General features: G+C 44.8%; 1 protein-coding gene across 1 annotated transcript; it reads left to right on the top strand.

Annotated features, from left to right (window-relative positions):
- Positions 1-1,234: 1,234 nt before the first annotated feature.
- LOC103566917 (tripartite motif-containing protein 75-like) lies at positions 1,235-6,973 on the top strand. The gene is made up of 2 exons (XM_008543503.2): positions 1,235-1,327; positions 5,187-6,973. Exon 2 carries the CDS (start codon positions 5,442-5,444, stop codon positions 6,852-6,854), a length of 1,413 nt encoding a protein of 470 aa, XP_008541725.2. The 5' UTR covers positions 1,235-1,327; positions 5,187-5,441; the 3' UTR covers positions 6,855-6,973.
- The last annotated feature ends 11,760 nt before the right edge of the window (positions 6,974-18,733 follow it).

Genomic DNA, 18,733 nt, shown 5'->3' with positions numbered 1-18,733 from the left:
CCCATAGTAGGAAGATGTTGAGTGTGGAGGGAGAGGGCAGGATGGCGGACCATGAGACTACAAACAGACGTGGACCAGACTGCAAGGATTGGACTTGGGACAATGCAAAGATTATGTCTTTAGCCAAAGCAATGAAAGCTGTAACATTGTTTTAAGTAGCATAATGAAAAGCACAATTTGAAAAAATGGTAACGTGGGGAATAGAAAGGGGTGAGGTAGAGTGAATGCAAGTAAATTACTTAGGCTGTGTAGTTGGGTAGAGATGGTCACGCTTGTAACTTGGACTCAGACAGGGCTGGGATCTGCCTAAGAATGGGGTGGGGTGGAGGACTGGAAAGGTCAGGGTCATTCTAATCACCTTTGCACCAACCCCCGGGGGGTACAAACAGGAAATGGAGTCAGCAGATGTTCAGAGGCCCCCACCCTTCAGGCACTGCTGCCTCCTGGCCCTGGGGCTTCCTGTTTCCCCGCGGGGGTGGGGGTGGGGGTGGGGGTGGGGGGTGGGGGGTGGGGGGTGGGGGTGGTGGGAGAGGCGGGGTTTCAGGACACGTCCTGGGTGCTCTTTTCCTCCCTAGGCTTCCTTCCCCTCAGCTCTTTCATTTCTTGGAGACAGTGATTCAGGGAACCTGAACCACCAGTGGCTGCACAACTGTCACCTTGACTGGGACTTTTCACGGTTTTTCTTCCTGTGTGTCAGGGAGGTCCAGAGTGGGTCTCCATAAACGGCCCCTCTCTCCGGGGTGGGGGAACTCCCCGGTCACTGGAGTAGGTTACAGCTTGTTGTGAGGATGCAGGGAGCAAGGGATGGACTCGGCCCAGACCCCTGCACCTGAAGGGGGAAGTCGCCCATTCCTTGTACTGCCCTTGCTGGAGATGGCGTACTGTGGAGAGCGGGGACTGGCCAGCTCCAGGTAGACTTCCCCGGTGAGAAAAGGAACAGGCTTCACCTAGCCTGGCAGTTTTCAGTTTCCTCATCAGGAAAGATGGGATTAAATAGCCTCGAAGGATCAAGGATGGATTACAAAGGTGCAAATGAGATCATGCCCCAGCCCACCCGGCCTGACCTAATAACAGGAGGTTCCGCTCCCCACCAAGCTGCGCTGCTGACTTCCTCTCACCTCTAGGCCGGCCTCGCTGGGTCTCCTGGAGGGAGGAGTTCAGGCTTGGTGGGTGGGATCCTAATAGCTCCTCCCTCCTAGTGGCATATATATGCCATGGTCATATCACGGACCACACAATCTGGTGCAAGACTAGATTCAGAGTCCTTTCTGGGAGGCCAGCCTCAGAGACCAGCCACCCCAGACCCACGCAGAGCCACCGGCTCCAGGTAAGCAGGGAGACGGGACGACGTGGGTAGGGAGGCGCGAGGTGGAAAGACCAGGGCTTCCTGAGCGCCTGCTCTTTGCCCAGCCGTAGACGTCGCACCTCGAAAGGCATCCAGAATCGGGGCTGGCTTATTTTTAAAACACTTGCGGTTTATTATGATTTCCTGGTCCCTCTAGGAGTCTTGTCCTAAGTCACCTAAATGCTTGCAAAATATATAGATACCCAGATCTAAGGGGTCTGAAAACGGGAATGTCTGCGTGTGATAAGCCAAGGCGAGAGTCCTCAGAGACCCGCCTCACTGACCATAGCAGCCTGTTCTAGATGATGAGAGAGACCGGATGCTGTGGTGCGGGAGGATGAGCGTGGTAAGAGCCTTGGATCCTGCGCGCCTGCCCTAGTGGGGCCCGAGATAGGACCACACAAGGGAAGCTAGACTTAGATTCAGGCTATTTTGAGACACTGCTTTTATTATGGTCCCGGGTCCTTCAATGAGCCTTGTCCTCAGTCGTCTAAATGCCTGCTAAAAATACAGATGTCGCCATCCCAACCTGTCTCTATTGGTGACAAAGCGCCCTCTGCAGCCGCGGGTGGAGTCCCCTTCCGGGATGTCTCAGTGACGGGTGGTTTGTGTACAGGGATCAGAGCTCTGGGGCCCTGATATGCCTGGTAAGAAAATCCTGTAGGGATTTGATCTTCCCTAATCTGACCATCTGCTGGTTTACAGACACTCAGAGAGTTTAAGTAGGTTGCCCAACATAACTCAGTTTCAAAGGGACACCCAGAACCCTGGGCAGATTTTAGTCATTCCACAGGTAATCTGGCCAGGGACTAAGGAGACATATGGACATAACAATCATGGCGGAATAACACAGCATTGTGTGGAAATTGCAGATCTCCAGAACCTGTGTAAGTTTGCCACCTGGTGGCAGCATGGGAGACAACTACATGCTTGTACAAAGGAGCTGGGGCCGAGGGAGCTGAACATACTAGAAAAGGGAAGGAAGGTGGGAGGTGCAGAGAGCTTGGCGCTGGGAGAAGCTGGAGCTGAGGGAAGGACTCTGGTCTCAAGATGGGACAGCAATCCTGGAGGAGAAGGTCATGATGAGAGGAATGTGAGGGTGGATGGGAGATTGGAGGAGGTCCCAGTGGGTGCTGATGGACTAGGCCATCAGGCGGGGGCAGGCGTCCAGAGGAACAAGTAGGTAGCTTTGACGAGGATGGTAGTGGTGACAGCAAAAGGCATGTTCTTTGACCATAAGATCCTGAATATGCAAAGTCTGGGATATTATTAGTTACCCTTGAGTACCTTCTTTGTGCCAGGCCTGCTGCTACACATGTCCCCTCCTCCATAAATCCTTTCTGAGTTGTCCGGGTCACATGGCCAAAATGGAGGAGCCAGGATTTCAGCCCAGGCAGCCTGTCTCAGACTCTGCTCTCTCCGCCCTACCAGGCTCCCTCTGGCTCCACTCCCCTCTATTTGTAGTCTTGTAAATCTTTGTTTATCAGATGAGGCACAAAAAGTTCCCTCTTGTTTTTCAATCTGATGTCACTAGATTATTAAAAATGTTCTGCTTTCATTTCAATGATGGGTCATTTGTTTCAATGGTTTATCTCCTTAACCCATTTTTTTCTTGTCTTTTTTTTTTTTTTTTTTTTTGAGGAAGATTAGCCCTGAGCTAATACTGCCAGTCCTCCTCTTTTTTGCTAAGGAAGCCTGGCCCTGAGCTAACATTGTGCCCATCTTCCTCTACTTTATTCGTGGGACGCCTACCACAGCATGGTATGCCATTCGGTGCCATGTCCGGACCGGGATCCGAACAGGCCAACCCCGGGCCGCCGAGAAGCGGAACGTGCGCACTTAACCGCTGTGCCACCGGCCGGCCCCTACCCATTTCTATATCCAGGTTATTCATTATGTTTTGTGTGGATTTCTTTCTATAGGAGCTATTTATATGTTCAACGAAATATCAGTTTTCTGATCTTCAATCATAGAAAGGGCTTCCTCAGCCAAAGAGGATTAAAATATTCTTCCATAATTTATTCTTATAATCTATGGTTTTATTATCATTTTTACTTTTAATGGACATCCAGACAGAAAATTGCATGATCCTATAACACTACAACCACCACGCACATCAAGAAATAGATTATTCCCAGCACCCCCAGAAACTCACCTCATGTTTCTCCCAGTCACTAGCCTGTCCCTGCTCCCCAGGGATCAGCTCTATGCTGAGGTCTAACACCATAAACTAGTTTTTCCTGCACTCACAGTCTGTATTCTTTTGTGTCTGGCTTGTCTTCACACATTATACCTGTGAGATTCATCCAAGTTTGGAGATGAGGAGCAGTCAGTGCTGTTCCATTGCTGATTAGTGTCCCCTTGTGTGAACGTGCCATAATTCATTTATGCATTCTAATGTTGTGGGACATTGGGTTAATGCCACTGTAGACCTGTAATGAAAAATATTGCCCTGAACCTTCGTGTATGTGTTTTCCTGAACATTTTTTATTCCCTTTTGGTTCATATGTCTGACGGTTATACACCCTAAGTAGAAAAACTTGGTCCTTGGGCCGGCCGGTTGGTGGAGCAGTTAAGTTAGCACGTTCTGCTTCGGCGGCTGGGGGTTCGCTGGTTTGGATCCCAGGTGCGGACATGGCACCGCTTGGCAAGCCATGCTGTGGTAGGCGTCCCACATATAAAGTGGAGGAGGATGGGCACAGATGTTGGTTCAGGGCCCGTCTTCCTCAGCAAAAAGAGGAGGATTGGCAGCAGATGTTACCTCAGGCCTAATCTTCCTCAAAAAAAAGAAAAAGAAAAACTAGGTCCTAAAATATATGTTCAGAGTCCGTTGATGATGCAAAATAGATCACTGAAGTGGTTGTATGAACTTAGATTCTTACAACTGTGCATGAATGTTTCAGTAACACCACATATTACAAGGACTTTCATATTTTAGCACTTTGAAATTCACCTTGGGGTTCTCAAACCCCAAGATTGTCTTAAACTCAAACCAAGATTGTCTTAAACCTATCAGGGTTTGAGATGATTAAGTCCATAGACTCTTTAAGGGGGTGGCCTATTTTTGACCACTTTAGTGATCCCAAATTAAAGTTTGTGGTACTTACCAGGAAGCGTCTTCTGTGGGGTGCCCTGAACTCCAAGTTTGTTCCCTCAACCCTGAGAGTTGCAAAGCTCTACTCACTTGCTCAGCTGTTCAGCTTCCACTTGGATCAACAACTGCTTCTCAGGAAAACCTGTAGTCCTTTTAGGATCTTGTCCTCACAAATCGTCAGCAGTGTGTAGCTCACCAATGATTTCAAAAAGTAGTTGTGTGAGTGTGTTTGTCAGCTTCATCTCACACTGAAATCCTGATCTCCAATTTCATTCCATGCATCATGTGGAAATGAGTTCGCTGAGTTGGAGGGTCCTCAGAGTATAATCTAGTCCAAATCCCATCCATGGATGTACACAGTTGGGTAGATCCTCCAGTTAAGTATCTGTGGTAGAAGCCAAAATGCGCCAAATCCTTTTCTTAGGTTTTTCACAAGATTGAAATGACTGAAGTTGGTATTTTTAAACTTGCTTACCTGATTCTCTTGGAGATGGGGATCTTAAATAATTTTTCCTGGGTCCCCCAGATTGTAGGTGACTACGGCTAGAGGCTGACCCAGGGCCAAGGGACCTGTTCCCAAATCCACGTACTTTCTCCAGTCCCATGTGGCACCTTTGTAGTTGGCTTGAGTTTAGTGAATTGTGGGGGTGGAGAGAAGAATCGGTTTTCCCTCAAATGTGGCAGTGAGCAGGGCCACAAGAGGAATGGTAGCCTTTTTTACATGAAACAATGTTTTCTCATCCCCAGGAACGAATAGGCCCTTTGGAGTCATGTCTGCTTTCTGACCAGGAGCAGTGCTGAGCTTGGATTCAACTACTCTGTGATCAAGGAGCTCCTCTGGGCACCTACCTATGCACCCAAGGCCAGTGGCCTCAAGGAACAAGACATTCAGGACAGGAAGCACGGTGAGATCTGAGGGTGTGTCTGTTCCGTGGAGAGATGCTGCAGAGCCCAACCTCCTGAAGAAAACCCACCTCGGTCCAGTCCTTCATTCACAGCGCAATGGCGGTCGAAGCAGCCCTGGCGGGACTCCAGGCAGAAGCCAACTGTCCCATCTGTCTGGATTATCTGAGAGACCCCGTCACCATCGAATGTGGCCACAACTTCTGTCGATCTTGCATCCAACAGTCCTGGGAAGACCGCTGGGACATGTTCCCTTGCCCGGTCTGCCGTCACCCGTGCCAACAGAGGCACTTCAGGAGCAACGCCCAGCTGGGAAGGATGATCGACGTCACCAAGCTCCTCCACATCACCAGGAACAAGAAGAAGAGGCAGGAAGAGAGGCGCTTGTGCGAGAAGCACAACCAGGTCCTGACCCTCTTCTGTGAGGAGGACCTGGAGGTGTTGTGTGCCCTGTGCACTCAGCCCCCTGACCACCAGGGCCACCAGGTGAGGCCCCTGGAGGAGGCTGCCTCTCATCACAGGCAGAGACTCAGCAGTTACATCGAGCCCCTGAAGAAGCAGGTGGCAGATGTTCAGAAATTAATAAGCATTCAAAGCAAAAAGCCCTTGGAACTGAGAGAGAAGGTGCAAAATCAGAGACGGAAATTAGCCTCTGAGTTTGAGCACCTGAACCGGTCTATAGCACGTGAGCAAGAGGCGGTTCTGGCAAGGCTGGCTGAGGAAGAGAGGGACATTCACCGGAAACTCAGTGCAAACATTACCGCATGTTCAGACCACATTTCCACCCTCAGAGGCCTACTGAAGGAGGTGGCAGAGAGGTGCGCGATGTCTGAGGTGAGACTGCTGACTGACATCAGGAGCATCCTCCACAGGTGCGAGCGCCTGGACCCCCCAGCTCCCTACTCGATCCAGTTAAGGAAAGAGGGGTGCAGCCTCCCTCCGCAGTATTCGGCTCTGCGGAAAATTATTCAGAAATTTAAAGAAGAAGTTACTCTGGATCCTGAAACAGCACATCCTAATCTGCTTGTCTCTGAGGACAAAAAGGCTGTGACATTTGTGAGGAAAAAGCAAAGAGTTCCTCGCAATCCAAAGAGATTTACAGTGGATCCAGTTGTCCTGGGTTCTGAAGGGTTCGACTGTGGCCGACATTACTGGGAGGTCCAGGTGGATGACAAGCCTGCGTGGGCCGTGGGGGTTTGTACAGATTCCCTTTCCAGAAAGGGAAAGCGGCCCCCTTCAGGACACAGCAGACGCTGGACAATTCAGCTGCAGAATGGTGACTATGTGGCACAAGGCGCTGTTCCTGTCCCTCTTGTGCTGAAGGAAAAGCCCAGAGGGGTTGGCATTTATCTGGACTGTGAGTTGGGTAACATTTCATTTTACAGTTTGAATGACAGGTCTCACGTCCATTCTTTCACGGATACATTTTCTGAAGTCCTAAAGCCTTACTTCTGTATCGGACGTGACTCTCAACCTGTGATGGTCTGTGCAGCGAGAGATTATGAAGGATGAACAGTGACTCTGCTTCCTTTTCTTCCTGTAGTTTGTGGAGTAGGTAGAATATGTCAGTAAATTGAGCACCAACAGAAGTTTTTTTAATACTGTTTGACTTAAAAACATGCAGAAAGTTTTTCTCCTTTTGTTTTTTTTTCTTAATTTTGTTTCAATAGCAATAGAGATGTGGGAACTAATAGAGATGAGGGGATTCACTGTAAAATGTTTCAGGAATTCTAACCTGGAGTGTATAACATTGTAATTTCACGGCTTCAATGAATTTGTGAAGTGTTACTTATTTCCTAACCCTATACATTTCCGTGTTTCATGAGTACCTTAAACATTCCAGGTGGGAGAGCAGACAACTGTGGGGAGACAATTCTCGGTGGGTCTCAGGTTTCTGCACGTGTTGGGAGCTGGGCACTGACTGCTTCAGACAATATAAATAACATTTTTCCTTGGTTTTTTAATTTGGGAGCCTATTTCAGTTTTGAGTGTGGGTCAAATATTTTTGTTTTGTTATGAAAACAGACATATATATAAACATCGATTAAAAACATAGGTACAGGGGCTGGCCCCGTGGCCGAGTGGGTAAGTTCGCGCACTCCACTGCAGGCGGCCCAGTGTTTGGTTGGTTCGAATCCTGGGCGCGGACACGGCACTGCTAATCAAACCACGCTGAGGCAGCATCCCACATGCCACAACTAGAAGGACCCACAATGAAGAATATACAACTATGTACTGGGGGGCTTTGGGGAGAAAAAGGAAAAAATAAAATCTTTAAAAAAAAGAAAATTTAAAAACATAAGTACAATGTAAAGGAGAAAAAATAAAATGAGTATCCATGTATAAAGCACCCAGATTAAGAAATAAAATGTTACACAGTAGTTTAGAGGCCCCTGTGGACACATCTACACTACCTCACCCTCCTTTTCCTCACCCCTGAGGCGTCCGCTATCTTTTTTTTTTTAATGTTATGATAGATTACAACCTTGTGAGATTTCAGTTGTACATTTTTGTTAGTCATGTTGTGGGTACACCACTTCCCCCTCCGTACCCTCCCCACCCCCGAGGCGTCCGCTATCTTGATTTGATAATAAATTCCCTTGATTTTCTTGATGGGTTTGCCACATAAGCACATCTTGACAACCAAGAAAGTTTACTTAAAAACCAACACACCTAGCTGAATAATCAATGTATTTTACTAATAGAATAAGTGAAAAAGGATATAATTATCTCAATAGATGCAGAAAAAGCATTCGGGAAATTTCATCATCCACAGTTATGGACTGAATGTGCCCCACCCTAAATGTATATGCTGAAGCCCGACTCCCATTGTGACTGTTTGGAGGTAGGTCCTTTGAGAAAATAATTGGAGTTAAATGAAGTCATAAAGGTGGGACCAAATCCAATATGACGGGTGATTTTTTAAAAGAACGAAAATTTAGCAAATTAAGAAAAGGTAATTTCCTCAGTCTTTTAGTAGCTATCTACCCCAAACCCACAGCTGTGTTCAAATTCTGTTAGTGTTCACTCTGAGAATAGAAATGGGACAAGATTCTTGCTACCACTTGCTCAGCACTGTGTTGGGCCCTAATTCAGTATAACTGGTGTCCTCAAAAGAACAGACACAGCACAGCGGAGACGTGCACGGACAGAGAAAAGGCCGTGTGAGGACAGGCCATCTGCAACCAAGGAACCTCGGTAGAAACCAAACCTGCTAACATCTTGGTCTTCGACTTCTAACCTCCAGACTGCAAAAAAATTAATTTCTTTTGTTTAAGATGCCTAGTCTGTGTTATTAAGTCATCCTTACCGGATAAATACATGGTCTCATGATAAGGAAGAAAACAAGGGACTGGCCTGGTGGTGCAGTGGTTAAGTTCTCTTGTTCTGCTTTGGCAGCCCGGGGTTTGCCGATTTGGATCCCAGGTGCAGACCTATGCACTGCTTGTCAGGCCACGCTGTGGCAGGCATCCCACATATAAAGTGGAGGAAGATGGGCACAGATGTTAGCTCAGGGCCAGTCTTCCTCAGCAAAAAGAGGAGGATTGGCAGCAGTTAGCTCAGGGCTAATCTTCCTCAAAAAAAAACCCACAATATCGTTTGCATTAGCACCCCCAAAAATGAAATAATTAGGTATAAATCTAACAAAATATGTGCAGGATCTATATGAGGAAAACTACAAAATGTTGATGAGCAAAATCAAAGAAAAACTAAATATATGGAGACATAGTCTATGTTTGTGGATGGGAAGACTAAATATTGTCAAATGTCAGTTCTTCCCAACTTGATCTATAGATTCACTGAAATCCCAATCAAAATCCCAGAAAGTTATTTTGTGACTATCAACAAACTGATTCTAAAGTTTACATGGAGAGGCAAAAGACCCATAGTTGCCCACACAATAATGAAGGGGAAGAACAAAGTTGGGGGCCTAACACTATCTGACTTCAAGACTTACTATAAAACCACAGTAATGAAGACAGTGTGAAAGAAAAGACAAATAGATAAATGGATCAGAATATTAAGCCCAGAAATAGACCCCCAAAATACAGTCAACTGATCTTTGACTAAGGAGCGAAGGCAACACAATGGAGCAAAGATAGTCTTTTCAACAAATGGTGCTGTAACACATGCAAAAAAATGAATCTAGACACAACCTTCTACCTTTCACAAAATTAACTCATGAACCTAAACGTAAAATGCAAAACTATAAAACTCCCACAAGATAACATTGAGAAAACCTAGATAGCCTTGGGTAGGGTGGGGACTTTTTAGATACAACACCAAAGGCAGGATCCATAAAGAAATAATGATAACCTGGACTTCATTGATATTAAAAACTTCAGTTCTGCAAAAGACAATGTCAAGAGAACGAGAAGACAAGCTACAGAGTGGGAGAAAACATTTGCAAAAAACACATATGATAAAGGACTGTTATTCAATATATACAAAGAACAACAACAAGAAAACACACAACCCATGGGGGCCTGCCCAGTGGCGTAATGGTTAAGTTCCTGCCCTCTACTTTGGCAGCCCAGCGTTCACAGGTTTGGATCCTGGGCACTGACCTCCGCATTGCTCATCAAGCCACACTGTGGTGGCATCCCACATACAAAAGGAGGAAGATTACCACAGATGTTAGCTCCTCCTCACCAAAAGAAAGAAAGAAAGAAAGAAAGAAAGAAAACAAACAATCCAATTTAAAAATGGGGCAGGGGCAGACCCCATGGCTGAGTGGTTAAGTTCGTGCGCTCCGCTGCAGGTGGCCCAGTGTCTCGACGGTTCAAATCCTGGGTGCAGACATGGTACTGCTCATCAAGCCACGCCGAGGCAGTGTCCCACATGCCACAACTAAGAATATACAACTATGTACTGGGGCGCTTTGGGGAGAAAAAGGAAAAAAATAAAATCTTTAAAAACGGGGCAAAGACTGTAACAAACACCCCACCTAAAGCTTTATACAGATTGCAAATAAGCATATGAAAAGATGCTCCACATCATATGTCATCAGAGAAATGCAAATTAAAACAGCAACGAAATAGCCTATTATACACTTTATATTATATAGTGTATATTGTATATATATTTTGTATTGTGTACATATTGTATTGTGTATATATTGTATATTATATATACACCTATTAGAATGATCAAAATCCAGAACACTGACAACACCAAATGCTGATGAGAATGTGGAGCAGCAGGAACTTTCTAACGGCAAGTGGGAAGGTACAACACTACAGACACTTTGGAAAACTGTTTGGCAGTTTCTTACAAAACTAAACATACCCTTACCATACAATCCAGCAATAATGCTACATGGCATGTACTCAAAGGAGTTGAAAACTTACATCCACACAAATCCTGCACATGGATGTTTATAGCTGCTTTATGCGTAATGCCAAAACTTGGAAACAATCAAGATGTCCTTCAGTAGATGAATGGATAAACTGTGGTACATCCAGAAAATGGAATATTATTCAGTTCAAAAAGGAAATAAATTACCAGGCTGTGCAAAGACACAGAGAACCTCAAATATGTATTAAGTGAAAGAAGCCAATCTGAAAAGGCTACATCTTGTATGATTGCAACTATATGACGTCTGGAAAAGGCAAAACTCCAGGGGCAATAAAAATTACCAGAGGTAATTTTTATTGGGGTAGGGGCATCAGAGCACAGAGGATTTTCAGGACTGTGAATCTACTCTGTATGATGCTGTACTCATGGATACACGTCGTTATACATTTGTCCAAACCCACAGAAAGTACAAGACCAAGAGTGAACCGTAATGTAAACTATGGACTTGGGGTGATTACAATAAGTCAAGGTAGTTTCATCAATTGTAACAAATGTGCCAATGTGGTGGGGGATGTTGATAACGGAGGAAGCTATGCATGGGTAGGGCGGGGGGATATGAAAAATCCCTGTACTTTCCTCTCAATTTTGCTGTGACCCTAAAACTGCTCTAAAAAATAGTTTCTAACTAAAAAAAAAAAAAGAAAGAAATATGTATATGCACACACACACACAGAAATGAAGTAAATGTGGCAAATAATTGTTGAATTGTTAAATCTAGGTAGAAGGATGTTCATCTTGTTATCCTTTCAACTTTTCTCCATGCTTTAAAATTTTCAAAATAAACAGTTTGAAAAGAAATGTAATCATTATATTCCCAGGCCTGTGGCCTTGTTCCTGGCACACAGTCATCCCTTAGGAAATCTCTGCGAATGAATAAAGACTGGTTAGATTCCTGGTGCCTTGGGAAAGCTCCCTCATCCACCTGAGCCTGAGACTGCTCCTCAGTAAATGACTGGACTGGAGGTGAGGATAAGGAAAATAAATGACTGAGGGCCTCTATTCAATCCGTTACTGCTTGCACTATGAACAGGCATCTCCAAAATAACAAGTCTTCCAACCCCTCCCAAATCTCTCCCTCCCTGAAACCTGCTCCTCCCCCACTCTTCACCATCTCAATCAGCGGAAACTCTTTTCTCTTGATAAAAAGCAAAAACCTAAAAATGATCTCTGATTTCTCTCATTCTTTAACTCCTTACAGCCAATCTGTCAGCATATCCTGTTACTCTTCCTCCACACTCTACTACACCCTCCTGGGAGACACCTGGGAACCCCTTCTCTGGTTTGCCTGACTCTGGTCAGTCCTATTTGCCTAAAAGACTGGAAGCATCTGACCATTGCCTGGCCCACCAGCTGCATCAAAGCCACTTTCCCCTGTGCTCAGCCCTCTTAATAATGTTCCACATTCATCTTGCCATTCCAGTGTCGACGAAAATAATCCATAACCAATCTATAAATGAAAATTTGGGTGAGTTTATTCTGAGCTTAAATCTTAGGATTATAACCCGGGAGAGTCTTTCCACAAAGGAACAGAGCACTCCAAAGAAGTGGGGGTACATAGGGCGGTTATATATCCTCAAAGAGGGTGTTTCACATATGATTGAAATGTCCCTCCCACAATAGTCACAAGATTGCCCTGTCTGCACAGCGCTTGATGGACACAGCAGGTAGTGGGTCTGCTATCTTCGTGGGCGTAGCAGGAGGCAAGTCTATTGTCTCAAGCTGGGCGGTCACAGGTGAGCGCAGCAATCAGCTTCTAGCCCAAGGAAAGATGCTTAATCCTTAAGAAGACGCCAACGTTGGGAGGGGGAGGGAAGTTGCACCTTTATCTCAAGGGCCTTTTGCTCTTGCCATAGGGAATCTCTAAAGCAGATATACAATGCATGCTCAACGGCCTCGGTCAGGCCCTTTGGAAAGATAAGGTCAGGCCGAATTAGGTTTACACCAAAATGGCTTCTTCATATATTCCAATATCCTATTACTTGCCATTTTTATTTGACACCAGTCAACCAGGTTCCTTTCTGTCCAGAACACCCTTCAGTTATTCACTTTATCCGGAATTGACTGTCCTCCCTCCTTCACCGGGATAATCACTGCTTAGACTGAGGCCTTCCCTTGACCTTATTCACTTCCCCGGGAGGCCTTCCCGGGCCCCTTCAGGCTAAGAGAGGTCACCTGTTCTCTGGTCTACTCTTCCACGGTATCATAACACTCAGCACGCCTGGTGAAATGACTCAGGTGGTGCCCATCCTGTGACTAGATTATAAGCTCCCTCATTGACTAGAAACTCACGGAAAGCAGAGACTGAATTTATCCAACTCCATTTGACCAGAGCTTTAGTGAGCATAGTACCTTGTACAATAATTATTGAGAAAAGGAACCAAGGAAATGATGCCCCAAGAAATAGCCCAGGGCTTTAAGACTGTTTTCCTTTTAGAGAGAAGATCTTTGACCCCTGAGGGACAAAGGTATAGATACAACATATAGAGGGAATCCAAAGTTGCCCTCAGGGCTCGGTCCCGTGGCCGAATGGTTAAGTTCACGCACTCTGCTGCAGCGGCCCAGGGTTTCACTGGTTCGGATCCTGGGCGCGGACACGGCACAGCTCATCAGGCCATGCTGAGGTGGCATCCCACATGCCACAACTGGAAGGACCCACAACTAAAAATACACAACTATGTACCGGGGGGCTTTGGGGAGAAAAAGGGAAAAAAAATCTGAAACAAAAACCCGAAGTTGTCCTCAGGTAACTAAACTCTCAACTTCCACCTGACAAGCTGCCTAGCAGGCCTTGTTTCATCTCTGCAGGTGAGAGGACATTCTGTTCAGGCCCTGCCTCACTCTCTTCCTCTGCAGTTTTTTTCTTCCCACGCTCAATGGCCACATAGCCCTCCAGGCTCCAATTCCTCTTTTCCCCCTGCTCCACCCCCTGGGCACCTGAAATCACTCACTTAGGCTGACTGGGGTTGTAGAAAAAGCAAGGTATTTGGATTCAAACAGGTGTTACATGGGATGGAGTCCAGACTTACTACTTCCTTCCTCCCCTTGTAACCTGGTTGGGGTAAATAGTTCAACCTTCCTGACAAGGATTCAGGGACACAGGATAAAACTCTCATCTCCTTCTGCCTCGCCTGGAAGCTAGAGGAAGAATGTAGAAAGATTTACATGTAAAAAGGATCTATATAAAAATGCAAAGGAAATACAACAAAATCTTCTAAAACAATCCTTGAGCTTTTGACAGCCTCAAGCTTTTTCAGACAGGACCTCAGAGCGGGGCTGGGTCGTCCCAGGTACGTGGCCTTAAGGGCTAGAAGCCAAGTTCAAGTTTGGTCAAGTCTCCGAGTGCAAGTATTTGAATGGAGTGTTCACGCCAAGAGTTTTTGCAATTCTCACCATATAGAAAAAAATGTCTGGACACACATCCTTCAAAACATGAGTATTTCTGGGTGATGGAAGTATGCTTCACTTTTGTGTGTCTCTGTTTAGGTATTTTTAAACTATGATATTATTGTAGCAATAATATCAAGTCCAGATACTTTCTTTTTATCTATGAAGCACCTTACATACATTCTTATTTCTTCCTGGACTTGCTTATTTTTTTAATTATAAGAAATTTCAAACATATACATCAGTAAAGAGACTAGGACAATAAACTCCCATAAATCTCTCATTTTCAACAGTTATCCCCATGTGGCCAATCTTGTTTTACCTGCCACGCTGGTCCTGCTTCCCTCCCTTCACTTAGATTATTTTGAAGCTAATCGTATCATTTGAAGACGTCATGTCATTTATTCCAAAGATACTGTACTTCAGTATCTATCTCTAAAAGATGTCTTTTTAAAAATAACAATAATATGACAATCACCCTTAAAAAGTTAAATGTAATTCCGAGATCATCAAATATCCCTTCTATTTCCAAATTTCCCAGGCTGTCTCATATGTTTTCTTTTTTATAGTTGATTTATATAAATCAGGGTCCAAACAAGATCTACTCATTGACGTATTTTTTTACTTAATATTCGTAAGTAATTCCAGGGAGAAATGTGATCAAGTATGTGTCCATGCTCTCATATTACAGATGAGAAAAACGAGATTCAAGGAGATTATAAGTAACTTGCCCTGGGTCGACGAGCTGCTATTTGGCAGGGCATGACTGCAATCATTTAGAATCAGAAAACGATATTAGTGGGCTGGCCCCATGGCCGAGTGGTTAAGTTCGCACGCTCCGCTGCAGGCGGCCCAGTGTTTCGTTAGTTCGAATCCTGGGCGCGGACATGGCACTGCTCATCAGACCACGCTGAGGCAGCGTCCCACATGCCACAACTAGAAGAACCCACAACGAAGAATACACAACTATGTACCGGGGGGGCTTTGGGGAGAAAAAGGAAAAAATAAAATCTTTAAAAAAAAAAAAAAAAGAAAACGATATTAGTGACCTGTAGTGAGACACAGGTTGGGGAATCTTCAACAGACAGATGGTGGTGTAAGTCTGGAGCGGGGGCGGGGGAGGGGGGGACACCACACAGGGAGTAGGTGTGGCCTGAGGAGATGACAAGGATGTATCCCTCTGCTCTTCTCTAAGGCTCATTACTTGCCACTTCCCACCATTTATTTGTTCTTTCCCCAGAAAATATTAAATATTAAGTATACTCTATTAGAATCCCCACATTTATTATATTGTAACTTTATTAGAGTTCATAGGATTGAAAACATTCAAATTCATTCTTAAGACAGTAAAGCTCATCTTGTCTGGTATTAAAACCCCTTGAGGGGAAAAACTCCTGCAGCCCTGATCATTTTCCTTAATCTATACTTGGGCCATAAAACTAAACCAAGGTAGCCAATAGGTGGGAGGGGACAGAACTGAGATCCAATTACCCACCCTCAGAGATGCAAATTAAGCCCCCAAATCCATCCTTTCACTTTGATTTCATGCTCTAGGCTAATTACCTTTAAGAATTATAATCACTATTTCTCTTTCACATCTCCCACCAGAGGTGTCCTGACTTTTACCCCCCCCCACCACTCCACCAAAATTGCCCCCACTAATTCATCAGTTATCTGGTATCTGAGTCCACTGAATATTTTCTAAGTTCCTTTAATGTTGTCTTGATTCCTCAGGTATGTGATGGTGCCAACCACCTCTGACTGCTTTTCAATCTCTTGGCAGATGGCTCTTCCTCTGCCTGCCCCTTAGGACACCTTGCTTCCTAAGGATCCGCCCTTGGCCCGTGGTCCCCACATTTCTGCCTCCACAAGATCCACATGAAGACAAGCACAGTCCCCAAAGTCACATTCTTCTATGACGACACTGTGATTCTGAAGGAGCAGGGGTAGCATGAGAGTCAGGAAACCCAAGGCAGCGGTACCCAGGTGTCCCCCATGAGAGTGTATCAGCAACTGTGGATATTGTTTGAAGGGAAGACAACAGGAATTGCTAAGGGATTGGATGGGGAGTAAAGGCATGAGAGAAATCAGAAATGCCTCCTACGTTTTTGCCTTAGCTATTAGGAGAATGGAGTGTCCCTGGACTGAGAGGGGGAAGACTAGGGGAGGAGTAAGAGTGATAGAGAAATCGAGATTTCTCTTTTGGACTGGTGAATCTGGAGATGCCGGTTGAAAATGCAGGTGGAGGCCTCCATTAGATGTTGCATACAGAAAACTGATGGTCAGGAAAGAGGCCGGGCTGGAGAAAAACTTTGAGCCCTCAGCACAAATGTGTCTTAAATAGAGCTAAGAAGGGATGAGCCCCCCCTAGGGAGAACAGTTAAAGAAACAAAAGAGGGCTCTCCAGAAAACTCCTAAGAAAGTACAAATTAACAAATAGACAAATTCTTAAACTCACTGGTAATCAGAGAAAAGAGGGTTAAATTGAGATATATTGCCCATCAGATTAACAAAAGTTAAAATGCCCCTTAATAATCAGTTGGCAAGGATTGTGAGGGAAATCATACACCATCAGTGGAAATGTTAATAGACACGGACTTTCTTTTTATACTTTAAAAAAATGGAGGCATAGTAGGAGGACAAAATGAACTTGATTTTTTTTAACAGCAAGTTCAATCTTATAAATAAGACTTGTTCAAGTGTGTCATTTTGTGGACACGTAGTGTTGCTACCAGAGAGAATTCTTCCTCCTTAAGACTTGATTTAATCTTGTTCCTCAGTCAGACCACGTTATCATCATTTCATGCAAAACCACTCTTGTTTTTCAAAAAATTTCCCCCTGCTTTCTTGATCCTCTCTCCCATTCTTCCACCCTTGAGCACGCACTTGAAAGCTTTCCACTTTTCTTTGAGAATAGATGTATTCTTGTAAAATATTAAGTACTACTTCGTGTGTGTAAGTCCGCTTAATTTACTAATATGTTCATTTTATCTGTATATCCATGGAGGAACTCATTTAATTTATCTGATGTTGAGCTTTGTTTTTTAGTTACTGGTATTCACTTAAAAAAAACAGTATTGTATTTGCTTTTACTGTACCACATGAATGGTATTAATACCTTATTTTTCAGTAACTTGTTTTTTTTTTTTTCCTGAGGAAGATTAGCCCTGAGCTAACTGCTGCCAATCCTCCTCTTTTTGCTGAGGAAGCCTGGCCCTGAGCTAACATCTGTGCCCATCTTCCTCTACTTTATATGTGGGAACGCCTACCACAGCATGGCTTGCGAAGCAGTGCCATGTCCACACCCAGGATCCGAACCGGCGAACCTCGGGCCACCGAGAAGAAGAACATGTGAACTTAACCTCTGCGCCACCAGGCTGGCCCCTCAGTAATTGGTTTTTATCTTGCAATTTACTGATATTCACCAATACTAATATCATTATACTGTATTCACATGAATACAAAAATATGTTTTCGGCTACAAAATCTTTTTTCCCCTCAATTTAATCTTTTTAAAATCTTGTCATGAAAATTTAAAAGCTTATACAAAGTGGAGAGAATAGCATAATGAACCTTCATGCAGCCATCACTCAGAGTCATTATATTACAACTGAAGAATCACTTTCGAATTATGTTCTATGTATATCAGATAAAAAAGACTTAGATTGTTTCTCAAGAATTGCCTTATAAAATCAGTTTGCATCTGTGAAGCAGTGCTTGTTTCATATCCACACCCTCAGTGCTAACCTTCTGTAGGGAAGCTTTTTCAACAGGTGACCCACCTGGCAGGCTCTGAGTTGAAATTTCTTTCATTTTCTGGACGTAAAAAATATGCAAATGAAAACAGAAACTGTCTTACAGGGAGTCTGCCCCGTGGTGTAGGGGTTAAGTTAGCACGCTCTGCTTCCGTGGACCAGGGTTCACAGGTTCAGATCCTGGGCATAGACCTATACACCACTCATTAAGCTACACTGTGGCAGTGTCCCACATACAAAGCAGAGGAACGTGGGCACAGATGTTAGCTCAGAGCTAATCTTCCCCAGCAAGAAGAGGAAGATTGTGTGGGGACCTGGAATTGGCCACCCCAAAATATGTCTCTTTGGCTCAGGATTATTTAAGGCTGATTGCTTTTGATAAACTGGGACAGGAAAGGATGCTCTGAGGAATGGAACTTGCCCTTCGTTAGGACACATTTACATTTGTAAGGTAAATCTCTATCTGTAAAAGGTGCCTCCCTCTCTGTACCAGGAAGAAGAAAGGAGACGACCTTCTCTCTAGAAACTCTTAATCAATACCAAAGGCAAGGACTTAAATCTGCATTTTCTTGTGCCTGTTTCTGGTAACGTGCTGTAGCTGACTTCCCTCCCCTCCCAACGTTGTCATTTCTTTAAGGATTAAGCATCTTTCCTTAGGGAAGGAACTGATTGCTGAGCTCACCTGTGACCACCCGGCTCAAGACAATATAGACTTGCCTCTGGCTACGCCCTCTGAGACAGCAGACCACTACCTGCTGTGTCCATCAAGCGCTGTGCCAACAGGGCAATCTTGTGACTATTGTGGGAGGGACATTTCAATCACATGTGAAACACCCTGTTTGGGGGTATATAACCACTATCTGCACCCCACTTCTTCGGTGCCCTTTCTTCCTT

Source organism: Equus przewalskii, chromosome 2 (assembly GCF_037783145.1).
Source record: "Equus przewalskii isolate Varuska chromosome 2, EquPr2, whole genome shotgun sequence".
In the NCBI taxonomy this organism is placed as follows: domain Eukaryota; kingdom Metazoa; phylum Chordata; class Mammalia; order Perissodactyla; family Equidae; genus Equus; species Equus przewalskii.
This window is presented reverse-complemented; position numbering and strand designations above follow the sequence as displayed.